Source organism: Solanum dulcamara, chromosome 12 (assembly GCF_947179165.1).
Source record: "Solanum dulcamara chromosome 12, daSolDulc1.2, whole genome shotgun sequence".
Classification (NCBI taxonomy): Eukaryota; Viridiplantae; Streptophyta; class Magnoliopsida; order Solanales; family Solanaceae; genus Solanum; species Solanum dulcamara.
In genome coordinates, this window is record NC_077248.1 from 67,403,888 (window position 1) to 67,424,283 (window position 20,396).

Consider the following 20,396-nt stretch of genomic DNA (forward strand, 5'->3'; position numbering starts at 1 on the left):
CTTGACATTTTGCCTCCTCGCTTTTATAATTGGAGATGATAATCGAATAACTTTTTTTTTTCTTCTTTAGGTGTTGTTACGTGGATATTATGTAAGTAAATTATTGACGTGATCTATATATATAGCGATTGTGGAATCTTATGAAAAAGGCGTAATGGCAGACAGATAAAATAACTAAAATAGTAAAAAAGATCAGAGACGAATTTAGCGGGAAAAAAAATTTATACTTATTTTTGACGAAGGAATAGAGAAAGGGACAGGATTGCGGATGTTAGAAATAGGCAGTCATATATAACTAAAAACATTAATATTTATGAATGATCGGGATTAAAATGTCAATTGATAAGATGAACCTATAAAATATTTTAAGTTTATTACTAATGTTTATTAAAGTTAAGAAACGAATTTTATATGCTACATTTTATGGTCTATTTTGATCATCAAATCTATTACTCTTAACATTTATGTGAGTATAAAATCATAATATATAAATATAAAGAAAAGTTCTTTTTAAATTGACTAAAATATGTTATATCCCATAAAATTTGACCTAATCAATCTATTATTATATGTCATTGTAAACTATGACAACTTACTTTTCGGTCTATCTTCAAAAATAAAGAAGGTTTAGATATTGAAATCCGATAACTCAAAAAAAAATTATTTTATAAGTGAATTTAAGATTTATTTATATATACTATATAAATTTCTTAATATAATTATAAATTTTAAATTAAAATTATTCAATTCTATCGAACTTATAACTACACACCACTACAGACTGAGTTGGCAATATAATTTTGTAATTACTACTATGTGATAAAGAAATTAAAGTATACAGTGCATGACAGCAAGAAATAGATCATTCAATGCATATTATTATTATTATTATTATAAAATAAAAATATGGTTCTGAGACAGCAAGAAGAGTGTCGACAAGAGAATCTATCAAGAGACCCGACTGACCTTATAACAAACAGAGAATCCAAGGACCCAACTTAGTCATGCCCCACATTGTTTTTTTTTTCAATCAAAGTATTTTAAAAAGTTACAGAGTCAAGATTTTAAATTTTATGAAATTTGAGGTCAAACAAAATTGATTTTATATATATATATATAAATAATTGAAATAATAATAAATTATTAATTTGTGATTCAAAAACTTCAAAAAATCGATGTTTGTCCTTGAGAAACAATTAGTGTCATTTATAGAAAATCACGGGATTCATAAAATTTGTGATCGAACAGAGTCAGTCAGATATATTTCAAAAATTTCATGAACTAATACACAAAAAAAACTGAGAAAAATTGTAAATTTCCGACTCAAAAATTCCAAAAGAAAGCGACTTATGTCCTTAAAAAACAATGAATATCATTACTAGATCGTCATGAATGCAGCCACAAAATTTGGGATCAAACAAACTCGATCGGACAAATTTCAATGAATTTCGATCGGACAAATTTCAAAAAATTCATTGATTAGTCTATATAATCCAAACTAATCATTTTGAGATTAAAAAGAAGGTAAGAATTTGAGCTTTATATTGATTGATGATAAAAGCTTATAAGTAAATTGTTCAACTTTAGTAACACGGGGACTGCTATACAAATAGCTAATGAAAATTTATTTTTTTAAAAAACATAATACAGACCCTGCTACTTTGTTATAAGAAATTGGTACACTAAATTTACTGCTAAAACATAATGATCACTTAAAGCTACTTTTTTCGATCGATAACAACATAATCAGTGTAAGCTCACTATTGGAGTATAAAAAGGATGTGTGTACGCAACCTTATCTTACCTTAAATGAACCTAGAGACTTTTTTCGATAGATGCTCAAATGGACACACAGCAACTTTGATGAAGATTAAAGATTAAGGTACAAAATACCCTTGACAAATTGTCCTTTTTTGGTAATGGCAGGTTTCAAAATAATAAATATATATGATATAATACTAATAAATAGAAAATAGATTGATAAGTTTACCAACTAGAGGAAATTACATTTCTTGAATTCAACACCTCAAATTTACAACATAAACTATTTCTAACAACATGTGAACAATTTACATATGCTGATCAACCCAAGATACAAGAAAGAAAAAAGACAAGTACAGAGGGGAAAAAAAGGAAAAGAATAAAACAAAGTTGAAAGTAATATTCAACAAAATACAAACTATTTACCTCCCTCCACCACTCCAAAATTTTCGAATTCATTGCAAAATCTAGCTCAAATGCTTTGATCATATGCAACAGTTGTGAACGTAGAGTTACCTTGAGAAGAACTCGTGGATGGTAAAGTTGTCGAATTGTCTGAAGATAACACATAATCATATGCTGCATTAATTTGTTCAGGGCGAAGTTTAGGCGCATTATTTTTAATCTTGAGATCCATGAAATCAGAGATCAAGCCTGGTTTTGTTATCTTATTGCCATCGACAACCACCTCACCGGTAAGCATCTTGAGAATAGTAGACATGGATGGCCGCAGCTTTAAGGCATCTTGAGTGCAGAGGAGACCAATCTTCAAGAACTTGCAGGCCTGTTCAGCATCAAAATCCCCGTCTAGAGACGTGTCTACTAGCAATACCAGCTCCTTTCTTTCATAAAGTTGCCATGTCTGTAACACACACACACATGAAAATAATTAACCACAGCTTTCAGCATATTCATTTAAAGATTATAGACACAAAAAAGAAGAGAAGCAAAGAAAATGATTCATTCCTCTTTTATGTTCTACGTTGATCTTGCAGTGAAGATTTTCGTTGTCACGTGGAAATTTCATATTCTTCCAAAAGATTAGTTTTACAGTTTGTGAATTCATGAATCATTTAGTATCAAGTTTCAGTTTTGTCTTGTGTTCTCACCATATGCAATGCAGCAATCATGCAATCCTTAAAATGAATGTATCTATGGTTTGAAAAGTCATACCCTTTCAAGGAGATATTGTTCATCAATAGGTAAACGTGAGTTTGTGTTGCATCTTCCAGTGACGATTTCTATCAGAAGAACACCATAACTGTAAACATCGGATTTACGTGTTGCCTGGCCTCTAATTGCATACTCTGGTGCCAAATACCCACTGGAAAAAAGATGTGGATTTGAGTGAATGAAATTAGATACTCACTACTCAGAGTATTCAGCAGAAAAGAGCAAGTAAAATTGGGGAAAAAGGAATGTGATGATAGAAGAAAAACTGGAGTAAGTACATGGATTTTCTTAACAAAAACTACTATAGCAATAGCATACGATTATATTGAACAGCAAGTAACTTGATATGTCTTTTTTAATGGTTAGTTGTTCATAGTATTCCTTGGCTGATTTACATATAAGAATTTAGTCAACTCTATAAAGGTGAAACATATAAGTATTTGCATAACGCAAATCGATAAGTCACATAGAAAGTAGATTCAAGCAAGGTGATATTACCATTATTACCTAAAAAGTAACATGCTATTTCATGAAGCAGCCAAGAACATATCAAAGGTCCAAGAATCAAGTTATAAGAGGAACATTGATTTCTATTAGGAGTTGTCTGAGACATAAAAAAATATACTATTCAATTCCTTTATTCACATCAACATCGATCTAAAAAATTGTACTACTAGCATGCTTTTGAACATGAACTTGAGATGGAATTTGAGAACAGTATGACAAGAAAAGAAATCAGCAGAATTTGCAGATAGGATTCTTACATGGTTCCTGCCACGCGTGTACTAACATGAGTAGCATTGGGGGGAATGAGCTTTGCCAAGCCAAAATCTGAAATCTTGGGCGTCAAGTCTTTGTCAAGGAGAATATTACTTGCTTTGATATCACGGTGAATGATATGTGGCTTCACTTGCTCATGAAGATAAGCTAGCCCCTTTGCAACTCCAATGCAAATTTTAGTCCTTGTTCGCCAACTGAACTGGATGCTACTGTGTCCTCCACCTGTATGCAAAATATCCAGAAGAATTAGATTTGAGTGTTTAATGATAGAACTACAATGAACTAGAACATTTGTATAACGTGATTAGAGGATAATGTTTGTTTATTACAATAACATATCCAAATGATATAACTCAACCATTTCTACGGTCCATGGAGTGTAGAGGATAGGGAGGGAGCCACTTATAGCACAATCTTATTTAACCCTCTTGAAGTATTGGTTACTGAAGTAGCGCAAGATACTTGAAATTGTGGAGCTTTTAGTATAACTCAAGTTATAACATAGTAGTGGAAACAATATCAAGCATTTCACCTAATCTAAAGCTGATAGGAATTGGAACAACGTGTTTATCTAGTTTGCCTTCACAAAATCACATCAGGAATCTGTATGAATTGATTGACAATATAGAAATCACAAGGAGCAAGAGATAAAGCGACAGAATTCTTCAAGATTCAGTAGGGACGACAGAATCATTTCACTCATTTAACAGATAGATTATTCAAGTCCATGCATTCTACATCAACTTTATGCTGATGAAGTGCATAACACTCCTTAGTCTTCTCGACTTTTTCAAACATCTAGTTACAAGAGGTCATCTTGATAAACACTCTTCTTAAATCCCCACCCCGTCCACCCCACAAAGAAAAAAGAACACCTTGCTTAAGGACAACTTTAAATGCATTTGCCATGTTATAAGCATAAAAGAGACTCCAGTCAAACATTTGAAGATGATGATTGACACAATCATCACGAAACACTAATTGGCTCTTGCTACAAACAAGAAAAAGGTTATTCGGCAATGCAATTTGTTAATTTGTTAATGTAAGAAATTAACAATTAGCTTAAAAAAGAAAGAAGTTTGCACCCATCCAACAGTGAAAATTAGGTTCAGGTTCACCAAAATAGTAGAGCTATACATACAAAGGAAGATAAACTGACATAATATTAGGTCTAAAACACTTAGTGCAACATCTAAAAGTACAGCTGAAAGATCCAGAAAAATAAAATTACCGAGAAGCGTTTGAGCAAGGCTGTTATTTTCAAGATAGTTGTAGACCAATATCCTGTGATCATCTTCTATACAACAGCCATAGAGTTTGACTAGATTTTCATGCTCAACGTCTGAAATTACTTTAATTTCTGTCAAGAACTCCCTGACACCCTGCTTTGATTCACTTGAAAGAACCTTTATAGCAGCCATCTTTCCACTTTTTAGCCTTCCCTGCTCGTAGCATCGTATAGTAAAAATCCATAAGACTTCTTAAAGACATAATATTTGAACCACCAATTCATAACAAGGTAGAAGGAGACAGTTGTCATTACCTTATAAACAGAACCAAATCCACCCTCTCCAATTTTATTCACGGGACTAAAATCATCTGTGGCCATTCTTAACTGCTTATAGGAGAAAAGAGTGACGTTCTTGATGCCAGAGAGCTCTGTTGTGAATCAACTTATTAGAATATTTTCAACATACAGAACAAATTATACGTGGTATACAAAAAGACAAAAGACTGTTGAATGGCACAAATATTAAGAACATCCAAAAATTGTATAAATGGCGGACCTTAGTGCTTACCATCATCAAATTTGGATGCATGCCTAGTTGATGAATGATGTTTTCTACGGAATAAAGGAAAGCAAGCCATAACTTTAGTATGCACCAATGACCTTCTGTATATGATATAAACCAAAATCAGAGCCTGCAAAATTAAAGAAAAACCTCACTGTAACTGCCCAATAAATGGGAAAATCATAGTTTATTGGAAAAGCATTACTATATAAAAGGATAGCATAAAAAATCATGATTTTAACATGGGTATAAGAGGGTTCTTCATGCCTAAAAGAAGTCGGGCAGCGCAAACCAACATCAACTTTGAGGGGGAAATTAAGTCCAAACTGCTTATTGTAGTTAAGTGATTTAAGCTCAGATTTACTATTCTTTTGTTAACTTGTAATTTACGGTAAATCTTCAGAAACAAACTATAGTGAGATGCTCATTCATGACAATGGATGCATGTTTATGTCAACCCATCCTCAATCGCTTTCCTCTAAAGCTACGATTTGTTTTGTTCTTTCCTTCTTCAATCCAAGCAAAAGGATTTCTGCTCAGTTTATCAACTTGACAGGGCATGGAATGTTAAAGAAACAGACCTTTAGTCTAACTCAACCCGGAAAGGCTAGCTCATGACACGTGGATTTCCCAAGACCATATAAGGAGACCACTTTTACCCTATCTACAACCAAAGTGGGACTATTTTGATTTGGAAGCACACAAGGCTAGAAGAAATGCACCTAAGAATGGCTACTGTCATCAAAGCATCATGATTACTTTCCAATAAAATGTTAACTCAAAGCAAATTGAGGACACAACAACAACAACATGTTAAGTGCAATCCCACAAATACAGAAAATATAGCATATACACAATCATGGTTTATATAATTGGGCAGAATCAACCTAAAAGCTGACTTTCAAGGCTCATGTTGAAAGTACTCTCAGCTCAATATTTGTTTCAAAATCAACCCCAATAAAATCCAAAAAAAGAAAAACAAGAAAAATACGAAGAAGAAATTTAGCAGCCCAAATTACAACTATGAAGTCCAATATTTGAAGGGATTTTCATAAAGATTCAAACTTTGAGAAAAAAACAACTAAATAGTGACATCAAATAAGCCCTTTTTTGCAATTTCTACAGAAAAGATGAGAGAATCAAGATTCATAAAAGAACAAAAAGAATACTTTAAAAGGAAAAAGAGGAAAACCCCATCAAAGAACAAGTCATTAAGAAGCAAAAACATATAACTCAGATAAAAAATACCTCAAAATAGCAGAAACAAAAACAGGTGATCTTGCTGTTTTTTGGGTTGGTTTTTTTTTGGAGGTTTCTGCACTTCCCAAAGAAATGAAATGGGATAATCCCAAGAATCTTGATAGTCTTATGGAAGTGTTTTAGAAGGAAAAATTCTTGTTCACACTAATAATTGCAGACACGCACCAAAAATAGTACATTGTACGCAGATGAAGAAGGAAGACTTTATCTGGTCATATGAGGCTACGAGGAAAGTGAAATTTAACAATACGTAACCTTGGGCTTACTAGTCAAATAAATTTAATTTTGCATCAACAAAAACAATATGTGTCGCAGTCTGGATCTTATTTTGTATCTCATCAAGTTAAATAAATTGTTTTTGATATAATCTTATCTTAAGTAAAATTATTTAAATTGAAAATGAGAAATAATCTTACTTAATTATAACTAAAATCGAAATTTTGTATCTTAAAGTTGTCTTTTATTTGCTAATCGAATGCATGTTATCTTTTACCAACATACATTAATTTTATAAAATTTTAAAACCTCATAATAGTAATTACTCCTAAAAAATATTTTAATTATGTAAGTCTTACCAAATTAGTTGCCATCAAGTTGCCCATCCGTTAGTAGTTGTTGGCATAGCCATGTCAAATATTTTATATGGTGCCAACACGTGTCTGGGACCCATGGACACACCTAACTTAATAAAATTGCATTAAAAAAAAGTTAAAAAATTAAAAATATTTCACAAATCAAATTATTTCGTGAATTAATTTTTTATTGATCATCTATGATTTTATTGTTATCAAAAATTCTCTCTATCTTTTAAGATAAGAATAATATTTGCATACCACACTCACACTTGTAAACACTAAATATTTTATTGTTATTCATGATTTTATAGTATGTGCTCTTTTTCAAAATTGTTTTAATTATATTATCCTTAGAGAGAAGTTTTTGTAGTAACTAAAAAATATTGACCAAAATATCAATCTTTTAAAAATTGAATTTAGAATTGAGCAAAAAGAAAATTTCAATAATCATTGTTCTAGCTTATACTTCTTATTATATAGTAATATATTATATACATGATCAAATTTTTTGTCTGTAGAGAAAAAGACTATTCACACTTGAAATGAAATATATAACAGTAGTTGCAACTTGCAAAGTGAATTGATTACAATTTGAGGGCTATAAATTTTCAAAAGTAAGCAACTTGATTAAAATATTGGTAGTTGACTAAGCCTATAAAATATTTTTTTATTCTAAACAGCCTCTTTAATCACTTTATTCTTAAGACATTATGTCAACAATTACAATTTCTTAAATGACCAACTAATGGCAACAATAATGACCAAACTTCAAAGTGACATAAGTTTAATTTTAGCATGTACGTAATTTGACATTTTTGAATCAAGAGTTTCAAAATTGTGGAATTTTTTCAGGCCAAATTAAAAAATTGAGACTTTTTGACTATGTAATAAATCCAATTTCAGTTAGTAATATGTATGAAATAGGAAAATTATGACGATCAAGATAGGATAACATAGAGTCATAACATAAATCATTCAAACTATTATTTTTTTAACCCGGAGCTTTCACCTATTTTACTCTTTTGGTGATTCGAACTCATAACATTTGAATAGAAAGTGATGGGTCCTTATCAGGAGCTTCCACCTATTTTGCTCTTTTGGTGATTCGAACTCATAACTTTCTAATCGAAAGTAATGGGTGTTTACCATCCGAACAACTCTCTCTTGTCCAATCATTCAAACTAAGATCTCATTTGTTTGCACTTAATGGAGGTCTGAATCCTAATCAATCAGATTCAGCCCATTAAGTGCGTTTGAATTTTAGGTCTGAATCTCAATGACCATTAAGTTCATTTATTTCTTTTTTTAAAAAACCTTTAATGAATCTGAAAAGATCTAAACAAATCAAATCTGTAGGAGAGTCTTAACAACATTCAGACTTATTAAATATGATTAAAAAAAATAAGGTCTCGCCTCTCTGTTCTAAATAAGGTCTCGCCTCTCTATTTTTTGTACGACTTTGCTCTCACCGCTATAAACTTTCTTCCTCTCTTTTCTCAATCAAACACTAATATTTCCTCTTGAACCGGTAAGTTTTCATAACCTTTATAGATATTTTTTTTAATATTAACAAATTTTATAGGATGTATTGATGTTTGCCAAGAACTCTTGTTGCAATAATATTTTTGGTGGATTGATGTTTATCAAGTTTCTGAGTGAAAAAATACTAGCTATGATTTGTATACATATTTGAGGTTTCTTATTAGAAATTGATCTTAGGCCATTAATTTTATTAATAATCTTTGATCATCAAATCTACTTGTGAAATTACACTAGATATATTATTGTTGTTGAACTATGTACATATTTGAGGTGTTTTATTAAAATTTTGATTTAGGCCACTAATGTTTTTGAGATTTTGTATGATCAAACCCTCTGTGTATCGTTGTTGAACTATCTTTGTTTAGTTATTTGTTGTTGCATCTGTTCACATGTTATATTTATTATATTTTATATTTCAACTATGGAACAATCTAGTGAAAATTCAATAGTGATTTAGAAGAATTTGGAGGTAGGTAAGATTTTTTTAGAAAATTGTATTTAAACAGGAGATTTGGAAGTAGCTTGAAGCCAGACTCATGGAATAAGGTTAAAATAGTTTTGTTACCCAAAACAGAAGAAGAATCTTTATGATTATCAAAAAATAAAAAATAACAAGCTTGATTGCCAATAACTTTATATATGATCCAACAATCAATATTAGTCAGATGTCTAATAGTGAGTGGGATGGGTATATAAATGTTGGTATTATTTAATAAATTTTTTTCTTCATTTTGTTGTAAAAAAAATTCAATTTCCTATGCACATTCAGTTATTAAAAATAAACAGTCTTAATCATTCAATGTTCAAATCTAGAATCCACATTTAATATTCAGATGTGTATTCAAATCTAAACATCTTGATCTTAACGTACATCTTAATATTCAGATACTTATTCAGATTCAGACCTCTGAATTTTAATGTAAACAACTGTGGAAACAATTGAAGCCTAACTCTTCATCTTTTGACTTATCCTTAATAGTGATCATCTATCATGCTAATTTCATATGAATTAATATTGAGAACTATATGTCCATCACTTCATCAATTGCTTCGAAAATGAAATAAAGATTCCTTTTTATAAGAGGATTCAAACTTAAAATGGCGCGATTAAGATTCAAACAAATTTTGAACACATTTTACCATTATATTAAAAATATTTCCTTATGTCAAGAAAAGTTAATAGTTTATGTACAAACCTCCTTCTCTCGCTAGCTCTGTTCTTGCTTATATGGATATATTCACAATTCTTACGTGAACAAAAATCTTTATTTAAGTAATAAAATACAAAAAATTAAAATTGTGTATGAATGAATGAATTTCACCTTTTTTATGGGCTATATGTCTTGCTTCTCCCCCATACCCCCTTTCAACAATGATTATCATGGCCTCCAAGAATCCTCGTTCGACCTCTGAGGATCCGTCAAGTTCTCTAATCTAGAATAGCCAAAATAAAAGCAGGAGCCTCCTCGGATTCGTCACAAACACAACATCCTAATATTTGAAGAATATGATACAATATCAAACAATATTAAGACATTAATAAAGTTATTTTAGAAGAGCATTTAAAGCACAAGGCACTCCCCCCCCCCCCCCCAAACCAAGTATATGGATGTGGATAAATAACAAATGCTACTTTTTCAATCATTTATTCTTTAATTTCTATAATATATATATAATTTCTCCCTTTCTTCCCTTGGTATTGGAAGAAAACATCATGGCAAGTGTTGCTGCCAAAGTTGCCGTCATTGGTAGTGGAAGTAAGCACCCCACACCCCACACCCCCACCTCCCACACACAAAACATAAACCAAAATTATGAATATTTCTGTGTAAACTGATCAAAAGGGGTTCTTTTTCCTCAGTTTCAGGAGCTGTTTGTGCATCCACTTTAGCCAAGAATGGAATTTCAGTAACCCTTTTTGAATCTGCAAGAGGCCCAGGTGGACGTATGTCTCAAAGAAGGTAATGGGGTTTCTTCTTCTTTTTTTTTTATAAAATTTTTCATGAATTATGTAATGGGGTTTTCTTATTTATGAAAATTTTCATGAATTATGTAATGGGGTTTCTTAAAAATCGAATCTTTAATTAGAGAAATGACAGAAGATGGAAGGGAGCTGCATTTTGATCATGGGGCTCCTTATTTCTCAGCTAGTAATCCTGATGTGTTGAGACTTATTTGCGAGTGGCAATCAAAGGGACTTGTTGCTGAGTGGAAAGAAAAGTTTGCTACTTTTGATTGTGCCTCTAAGCAATTTCTTGAAATTGAACAGGTTAATTATTTCTACTGTTTCTAGTAGTTTTGTTTTGTCTTCTTTGTATGTTCTGGAATATGCTGACTGAAAAAGCTGAAGACAGAGATGAGAAATTTTCTGTGTTCTTTTCATTATTTTGTACACCTATTTATACATGAGAGAAGCAAAGCTTTTCCTAAAAAGAATTCTACCAGCTGGAATTCCATCTACTATACATTCTAGAAGCTAAATAAAAAATGCTTCAGCTGATCCTTTTTGCTTTGCTTTAGTTTCTTTTAGTTTCTTCATCTGAGAGCTTCTCTTTTTCTGTGAGCAAACCAGAGGTAATGTTGATAGGATTGACATTTTGGGATGAAATTCCAACACCCCCCCTCAAGGTGGAGGGGAGTCCGACGACACCCAGCTTGCCCATAGCAGAGTGATGAGAAGGGCCGGATAAGGGCTTAGTGAAAATATCTGCCAACTGGGAAGAAGAAGGAACAAAACACAGTGAAATAAGACCGGACAGGTATTGTTGGCGCACAAAGTGACAGTCCAACTCAACATGCTTAGTCCGCTCATGAAAAACAGGATTTTTTGCGATGTGAAGAGCTGATTGGCTATCTGAGTGCACCGGAACTGGAAGAGACGGTGGAGCGGATAGATCATCAAGCAAACGAACAAGCCAGGTTAGTTCTCCAACAACCCGACGCATAGAACGATATTCTGCCTCAGCGGATGATAATGATATTGATGATTGTTTCTTTGATTTCCAGCTAATCGGAGACCCACCAAGGGTAATATAGTATCCACTAATAGAACGACGAGTATCCGGGCAAGACCCCCAATCGGAGTCACAATAAGCCAATAGTTCAAGAGAAGGATTGGTGGAAAAGAATAGACCCTGTGCTGGAGCTAGTCTAAGATACCTAATAACTCGCAAAGCAGCCAAAAAATGAGGCAATCGTGGTTGCTGCATAAATTGACTAAGATGCTGCACCGTGAACGAGAGATCAGGACGAGTGTGAGTTAGGAAATTCAATTTTCCTAACAATCGTCGATAAACAGTTGGTTCGAGAAGCAAATCACCCTCATCTGAATTCAGCTTGATGGTAGGATCCAAAGGGGAATTTGCAGTAGCTGAAGTTTGTGAGTCAAATTCACTCAATAGTTCCAAAGTAAATTTCTTTTGACTCAGGATGATCCCCTGTTTTTCTCTGATGACTTCCATCCCTAGAAAATAGTGAACTTCCCCCAAATCTTTAACCTTGAATTCATTATCTAAAAACTGTTTGAGATCATTCAACTCACTAGGATTGTTACCCGTTATTAGAATATCATCAACATACACAGCCACAATTGATATGAGATCCCTCTCTTTTTTATAAAATAAAGAGTAATCATTTAAAGAAGAAACATACCCTTTAAAATTGAGCGCAGCTGTTAGTCTGGAATACCATTGTCTGGATGCCTGTTTCAAACCGTAAATAGATTTTTTCAGTTTGCAAACTTGATTAGGAGAAGAGGGTTGCATCCCTGGAGGAAACTTCATGTAGACTTCTTCTAACAATTCTCCATGGAGAAAAGCATTGTTTACATCTAACTGAAGAATTTCCCAATTTCTCTTTACTGCAACAGCAAAAAGGGATCTGATAGTAGTCATTTTAACAACGGGAGAAAAAGTTTCATTATAGTCAATTCCCTCCCTTTGAGTATCCCCTCGAATCACAAGTCTAGCTTTGAGTCTCTCAATACTCCCATCAGATTTATGTTTAACTTTGTATACCCATTTGCATGGTAATGCCTTGTGACCTGTTGGGAGTTCCATAACTTCCCAAGTCTGATTAGATATCAAAGCTTCAAATTCAGTCAACATCGCCTGCTGCCAGCCAGCATGTAGTGAGGCCTGGGCATAACTGGTTGGTTCTGTGACAGAGGAGATGGAGTTTAACAAGTTCTGATTAGAAATAGAAAGGGCTGAAAAAGGTAGAATAGATGGCTGAACAGGTGGAATAAAACAAGAAGAAGTGAGTTGTGTGAAGCATATTGCATTACACACATAATCACTGAGATAAGAAGGCTTTTTAATTACTCTTCCAGATCTGGTAGCAGGAACTATAGTGGTAGTAATAGTAGGTGCGAGTAAAGGAGTATGATGAATAGGAGCAGAAGAAGTGATAGGAGAGTGAGGATCCATTGTGTTTGAAGATGGAGTAGAAAATTGTTCTGATGTTTGAGGAGATGGACATTCATCTGTCCAAACATTATGATCAAAAAAATAATCAGAATGTAAAAAATCAGAATTGATGTAATCTTGATCTTGAGGATAAATAGGAAGAGGGGGAATAGGAGTAGAGAAAGGGAAGATAGATTCATGGAAGATGACATTTCTAGAAAAAATGATTTTTCTAGTGTGAAGATCCATGACTTTGTATCCCTTTTTCCCCATAGGATATCCAAGAAAGACAGCTTTAATAGCTCTAGGTTCCAATTTATTCCTGTGAGCTGATAATGTGGAAACAAAACATAAACACCCAAAAGTCCTTAAAAAAGTATAAGAAGGTTTCATTTTATGAAGAACTTCATAGGGGGTTTTAAAATGCAAGGCACTGGAAGGGAATCTGTTGATCAAGCTTGTAGCAGTAAGGACGCAATCTCCCCAAAAGATAACAGGAACTTTGGATTGATGCATAAGGGCTCTACATGTTTCAAGAAGATGCCTATGTTTTCTTTCTACAATCCCATTCTGTTGGGGTGTTTCTACACAAGACGTTTGGTGTAGAATTCCTTGAGTTTTGAAAAAATCAGAGGTTAGAAGACTAGTTCCCAATTCTAAAGCATTATCAGATCTAACGACTTTAACTTTGGTATTAAATTGTCTTTCTACCATATGAAGAAAAGATTTAAGAGCAAAGAAGGCATTACTCTTGTTAGATAGCAAATAAGTCCAAGTACCTCTACTAAAATCATCTACAATGGTTAAAAAATACTTAAAACCATCATAGGTAGGAGTTTTGTAAGGTCCCCAAATGTCAATGTGAACTAAATCAAATATGGACTTTGACTTAGTTGAACTTGAAGCAAAAGGTAATTTACTTTGTCTTGCCAAGGGACAAATATTACAAGGAAGAGTAGAATGAGATTGTAAATTAGAGGAAATAAACTGAATTCTTTTCATTGATGAATAAGGTAAGTGACCCAATCTCTTGTGCCACAAAGTTACATCATTCCTATCTATTACAGAATTTGAAGAAATAGAGGAAGCAACATTCTGACTAAAAACTGAAACTGGAGTACTAAGGCACCATCCTTGATCCCTCTTAGACTTACATGAAGGAGATTTGAGGAGATAGAGCCCATCATGACAATTACCAAGAACCTGAGGCCTCTTCATTGAAGGGGCCTGTAAGAAACAAGCAGCGGAAGAAAAAATTAGATGACAATTATACTGAGTACAAACTCTTGTGACAGAAAGGAGATTATAATTGAAATCTGGAACAAAGAGAACATTTTTTAGCACTAGATTAGGCAAAACTCTTACAGTCCCTTTGTGTGTTACTGTTACCTTGTGAGAATTTGGTAGATTAACAGTTAGAGGTTTAGGGAAAGGAGTGAGATCAGAAAAAATAGAAACATCAAAAGCCATATGTTGAGTAGCTCCTGAGTCTATTATCCAGGAATTGAACTTTATATGAGTAAAACAAGAGAGGAGGTTATGAATAGAATTAGTTATACCAGAACACACTACATTGTTGACAGCAGCTTCTGCTTCTGAGATTGAAGGTCCTGATTGTCCAACTTTGACCTGTTGAAGAAGATGAATAATCTGACTGAACTGTTCCTTTGAGAATTGTTGATTGTTTCCCTTACTGTCGCTATAGTGATTTTCCTCTGCTAGGACTGCATTACTGTATGCTTCTCCTTGGCTTGTTCCATATATCTTCTTTGATCTAGTGAATTTGAAATCTGCAGGAAATCCCACGATTCTATAACACTTGTCTAAAGTATGTCCAGGTTTCCTGCAGTGTGAGCAGATCAGAGTGTTCTTTCTTCCATCAGTTTTTCCTTTTCCTTTGTAATCATAGTTTCCAGCTCTCTGAATAGTTTGATTTACAACAGAAAAGGAAGATTCTCCAGGGTACTGATGGGTCACATAAACTTCCCTTTGTTTCTCATCCTGAATTAGCATAGAATAAGCCACATTGACACTAGGCAAAGGAGTGATCATGAGGATGTTTCCCCTAGCAGAGGCATAAGCTTCATTTAAACCCATAAGAAAGTGAATAAGTCTCTCATCTTGCAAAGACTTAGTGAGTTTATCTTTTCCACCACAGTTGCAATTACAACCACACCTCATATTTTCATTTAAAGTGTCTAGTTCATCCCATATTCTCTTTATTTTTGTAAAATAACCAGCTATATCACTTGTACCCTGAACTAAATCATTCAGTTCTTTTTGTAGGTGGTAAAGTTTTGCTCCATTTGGTTGTCCAAACCTATCTTCTAGGTCTGTCCAGAGGTTCCTTGCAGTAATGGAGTATATGACACTAGAAGAAATCTCTTTTGAGAGAGAATTAAGAAGCCATGACAAAACCATGTCATTACACCTACTCCAAAATTTGAAATCTGGAGAATCTGAAGCAGGTGCAACGCAAGTCCCGTCGATGAAGGCTATTTTATTTTTGGCCGAAAGGGCAATGAGGACTGACCTACGCCAACCTCCATACCCTGTGCCATCAAAACTGGTATTGACCAAGTTCATCCCAGGATGATCTGAGGAATGCAGAAAATAAAGGTGGCTGGGATCTATAGAAAAAGATCCAGCACCTTTAACTGCAGAGGTTTCTTCCTCTATAGCCATGAAGAAAGCAGAAAGAGAATGAAAAGCAGATGAGCAATTTTTATCTAACCTGCTCTGATACCATGAAAAAGCTGAAGACAGAGATGAGAAATTTTCTGTGTTCTTTTCATTATTTTGTACACCTATTTATACATGAGAGAAGCAAAGCTTTTCCTAAAAAGAATTCTACCAGCTGGAATTCCATCTACTATACATTCTAGAAGCTAAATAAAAAATGCTTCAGCTGATCCTTTTTGCTTTGCTTTAGTTTCTTTTAGTTTCTTCATCTGAGAGCTTCTCTTTTTCTGTGAGCAAACCAGAGGTAATGTTGATAGGATTGACATTTTGGGATGAAATTCCAACACTGACTGTTATGATTTGCTAATACTTTGAAGACTATATCTGTGTAGATTGTGTTTTGCCTGCTTTCTTTTACTTTTTTTTGTTTATTAAGTACTATTCTTCAAAATGAGTTTTTGATGGATTAGTTGGTACTTGGTAGGTTGTGTTCACATTGTTAATATTTTAAGAAACACGTTCTTTTTGACTATGCATGTGGATTGCTATAGTTTATAGGTATATAGATTTATTTGATTCATTCACTGGAGGAAACTTTTATGCACATGTCATAACTAAGGGATTATTCAATGTTGTCAGCAGTTTATCTTTGAAAGTTCTGAATAAATGACGAAATTAAGATTATTGAGATAAAGAGTATTAGGTTATGTATGGAATCTAGCTATTAGCAGTGATATTGAGTTACCGCTACTCGTCTTATTATGTGGTTTATTTTTGGAGGGTATGTCACGAAGTGTTCTTATGCCTTACCTCGCATAAAAAGGTCAGGCGGCTTAATTAAGCGTCTGCAGTTAGTATATGGTGTTGAGAGAACAACTTAAGTAAAATGTCGTGAAATGGTAAAAGTCAATGTGTTTCCTCTATGGAAAATTTGCATTTTACTGTGGTTGCAATTTAATATTAGCACATAGCCACAGGGTCACATGCATATAATAATGAGGTTTTACTGGTAGTGTTGTTGCTTACTCTTATTTTAATATAGGAAGATTTGGACAAGAAATATATCGCTGTTCCAGGAATGAATTCAATTTGTAAATCATTATGCCAGGAGCCTGGTATGCGACTAATATTACTGAATTTCATTCTTTGAAATGTTTTTTCACTAAGATGAACTACTATGGTATATTTACTTTTTTTTTTCTATTTGAACTATGTAGGAGTTCAAAGTAGGTTTGGGGTAGGCGTTGGGAGGTTGGAGTGGTTGGATAATGAAGATTCATGGTCATTGATGGGTTTAAATGGTGAAAGTCTTGGTTACTTTAAGGGAGTGGTGACATCAGACAAAAGTACATTTTCAGAAAGGTTCACTAATGTAACAGGGAAACCTGTACCTATTGGTAAGACATATCTCTACATTGTTTTGTTGGTTAATAATTTCATTGGGTTGACCTTATCACCTTAACGGTTAGTTGATTACAGTTGCATTTTTTCAAGACCTACATAATAAAATGTGTAGTTGTCCTGTGAGATATGTCACCTACGTCCCACCAGTTTCTTCGAGTCTTTTACTCGTTCATTGACAATCTGCTGGTGTGAACTTTCCTTCTTTTAATGGCTCAGGCTCTAGCAAGATAAGTCTGAATAGATTATCTAAAAGATCAGGTGTATGTGTTGTCAACTGAGGTCAAGAAGGGATGATATGAGAGTTTATGTTAGGTGGCTGTGCAAATATGCGAGTCTAATACTATACAGCATACTCAAATAATAGCCTTTTTTGTTTTTATCAAAACTGTCCATATGCTTGGAGATTATGGACGGCCATTGTATCAAGTTGTTGCGACATCTTTCTGATGATGTTATTTACTGAGTTTGTTTATATTCAAGCGTCGCCACTCCTTGCTTTTGTGTTACTGCTACATAAACTTTGCCATGCAGAACCTTTCAGCATCTGTTCTTTTATACGTTAAGCTCATATTGACATATATCTATTCATACTGTTGGTTTGTTTGTCGCTGTTTTACTTTAATAATGTTGGCATTCGTTGATAAGTTAACAAGATTTGCATTTAAGCAGACAATTACTGTATCATGTCTAATTTCTTTTCCAGTAAAGATATGTAACCTTTCTTCAATCAAGACATGTCAGCAACTTTATCTATTAGATCTTTCTTCTTTCATGTAGACATGGGAAAATTTCCAGAAATACCATTGAAGATGACAGAAATTCCTGTTAATCCTTGCTTTGCTCTCATGTTGGCGTTTGAAGAGCCTTTGACAGAGGTAAGATGTGCTCTTTAACCATGGATTTCATTTTGGTGAAAGTCGGAAATCTTTTAGCAGACATGCTAGTGCTTCCCCCACCCCACCCACACACCACAACAAGAAAGAAAGAAAGTAATCCCATCACTTGATCGAAATAATAAGTGGTTTTTTTCCTATTTAGCCTACTAGCTGATACTGTTGACAACAACTTGTCTTAATGGCTATCATACCTGAAATTTCCTGATGGAATATGTCTCTCTTCCTATCATATTTGAGATACCAATACGAGGCTTCTCATTCAAGAGCTCAAAAGTTCTACATCGGGCATTCTGTGACAGCAGCAAGCCAGGGCGTCCACGCAATAGGTATATGTTGTTAATGAGCTGATCAATATTGTGTTTGACAGAAAAAAAAATTGATGCAGTAGATGAATATTGTGAGGAAACTTGAACATCGTATTTCCACCTATACTATTGCTGTATTTGATCATGTTGTTCATTTCTTTCCCCCAATAAAGTGAATGCTGGGTGTTGCACTCTACGGCGGAGTATGCTCAGGATGTTATTGCCCAGACAGGGCTTCAGAAGCCTTCCAGTGCAACATTAACGAAAGTAGCTGAAGAATTATTTCAAGAATTTCAAAGCACAAACCTCAGTATACCTCACGCTTTTTTCAAGAAGGCTCATCGATGGTTGGTATCTAACATATACACATGCTCATTTTAGTTTCAAATTTTGTTAGCTGCATGCATTCCTTTATTTGAAACAGACAAAAGAATATTATTAAAAATTTACAGACGCGACATTTCTTGTGGGGAATATGCTCAATGACCATAAACAATGTCTCAAGTTTCCTGATAATCGTACTGTTGCTTGGCATATCCATTTGGTAGTTTAGAACTCTTCTAAAATATCCTAATAAGGCCTAACAAGCTATTCAATCACCTACCAGAACCAATTATAGGTTATATATACCTAGCTGTGAATAATCACTACTTTATCGACTTATTCTTTGAAAATTCTCGCTTTATATTGTTTGGGGTTGAGGCTTGGGTTTCCTTTTTGTATTTTTTTTCCCGGTCCCTGCTTAGGATTGGTGGGACTGTGCCTGTAGTGTACTTCACATTTTGGGAAATATCATGACATTATCAGAATACTGATTACTTAAACCCAAATTCGATGATACTATAAATTTCATCATTGTACACCCAAGGGTGTGGCCTGGATTGGTGACTATGGTCTGAATCTCGGGGAGAGATAAAAAAAAGTTAGCTGATATCATTCCTTCAGTCTAGGCCATGAGACCAAGTTACTCGGTATCTATATTAGGAGGAAGATACACGTACATGATGGAATAGTGGAGGTAAGTTTCTCAAGCTAGTCAAGACACAACCATTATCCAGAAAAGAGGGGGAAAAACATAAGATTTTAACATCACTGCAAGTTAATTCTAATGAGGCATCAATTAAATCTGAATTATATCATCACTATTCCGCCCTCAAAAAACAAATAGAATGAATTATTACGACACCTTCCTTTCCTTTTGCCCCTTGTTGTTCTTACATTTCATGTCATATTTATGTCTCTATCGCGTGTGAATCTATTAGGGGCAGTGCATTCCCAGCAATAAGCGTAGCAGGAGATGAGAAATGCCTTTGGGACGCGAAGAAAAGGCTGGCAGTATGCGGAGACTTTTGTGTTAGTCCAAATGTTGAAGGGGCTATCATTAGTGGCTTGGCTGCTGCTGCAAAATGTTCTGAAGTTCTCTGTCGCTTATAATAGAATCACATATTTTCTGTGTATCATCAAATAGTCATTTTACTGGTTTCATTATACTTTGACTGAGATTATAAAATTGCAACAGAAACCAGAAATAAACTGTCATTCTACTAAATTTGTCCAATATTCATATTTGACACTTACAGAGGTTAATTTCAAGTGTTGTAAGCTATACTAAGGAATTTTTGTTTATGTGAGATTTGTTTAGGATGACACATGTGTATGCGTAGAGCTGTATAAGTGGATGGAAAAGATGCAATCAATTTGGATTCTTGTTAAACAAAAAATTGATGATCACATACATGTAGTGTCCTACTTATATATGTTTCAATTGAGCCAAAAAAAAATTTGGCTCAATCCATAGATAGCCCTTTAAAGTTGGCAC

General features: G+C 33.8%; 2 protein-coding genes and 1 long non-coding RNA gene across 4 annotated transcripts; 2 read left to right on the forward strand and 1 right to left on the reverse strand.

Moving 5' to 3' along the window:
- Positions 1–1,977: 1,977 nt before the first annotated feature.
- On the reverse strand, positions 1,978–7,004 carry LOC129877105 (cold-responsive protein kinase 1). The gene is made up of 7 exons (XM_055952587.1): positions 6,756–7,004; positions 5,514–5,637; positions 5,258–5,373; positions 4,946–5,156; positions 3,699–3,936; positions 2,935–3,085; positions 1,978–2,623 (listed from the first exon to the last, which is right to left on the reverse strand). The coding sequence occupies exons 2-7, from the start codon at positions 5,581–5,583 to the stop codon at positions 2,234–2,236; spliced, it is 1,176 nt and encodes a 391-aa protein (XP_055808562.1). The 5' UTR covers positions 5,584–5,637; positions 6,756–7,004; the 3' UTR covers positions 1,978–2,233.
- A 3,526-nt stretch (positions 7,005–10,530) lies between these two features.
- On the forward strand, positions 10,531–20,164 carry LOC129877283 (uncharacterized). Of its 2 annotated transcripts, none has more exons than XM_055952759.1 (9): positions 10,531–10,641; positions 10,746–10,845; positions 10,973–11,153; positions 17,015–17,087; positions 17,190–17,369; positions 18,154–18,251; positions 18,510–18,598; positions 18,751–18,924; positions 19,840–20,164. In XM_055952759.1, exons 1-9 carry the CDS (start codon positions 10,599–10,601, stop codon positions 20,009–20,011), a joined length of 1,110 nt encoding a protein of 369 aa, XP_055808734.1. In that variant the 5' UTR covers positions 10,531–10,598; the 3' UTR covers positions 20,012–20,164. The 2 variants fall into 2 exon arrangements, with proteins under 2 accessions (XP_055808734.1, XP_055808737.1); XM_055952762.1 differs by lacking the exon at positions 19,840–20,164 and adding an exon at positions 19,528–19,813.
- LOC129877284 (uncharacterized) lies at positions 11,227–17,007 on the forward strand. The gene is made up of 3 exons (XR_008763512.1): positions 11,227–11,803; positions 11,891–12,292; positions 15,577–17,007. It is a non-coding gene; the product is annotated as an uncharacterized LOC129877284 (long non-coding RNA).
- Positions 20,165–20,396: the final 232 nt, after the last annotated feature.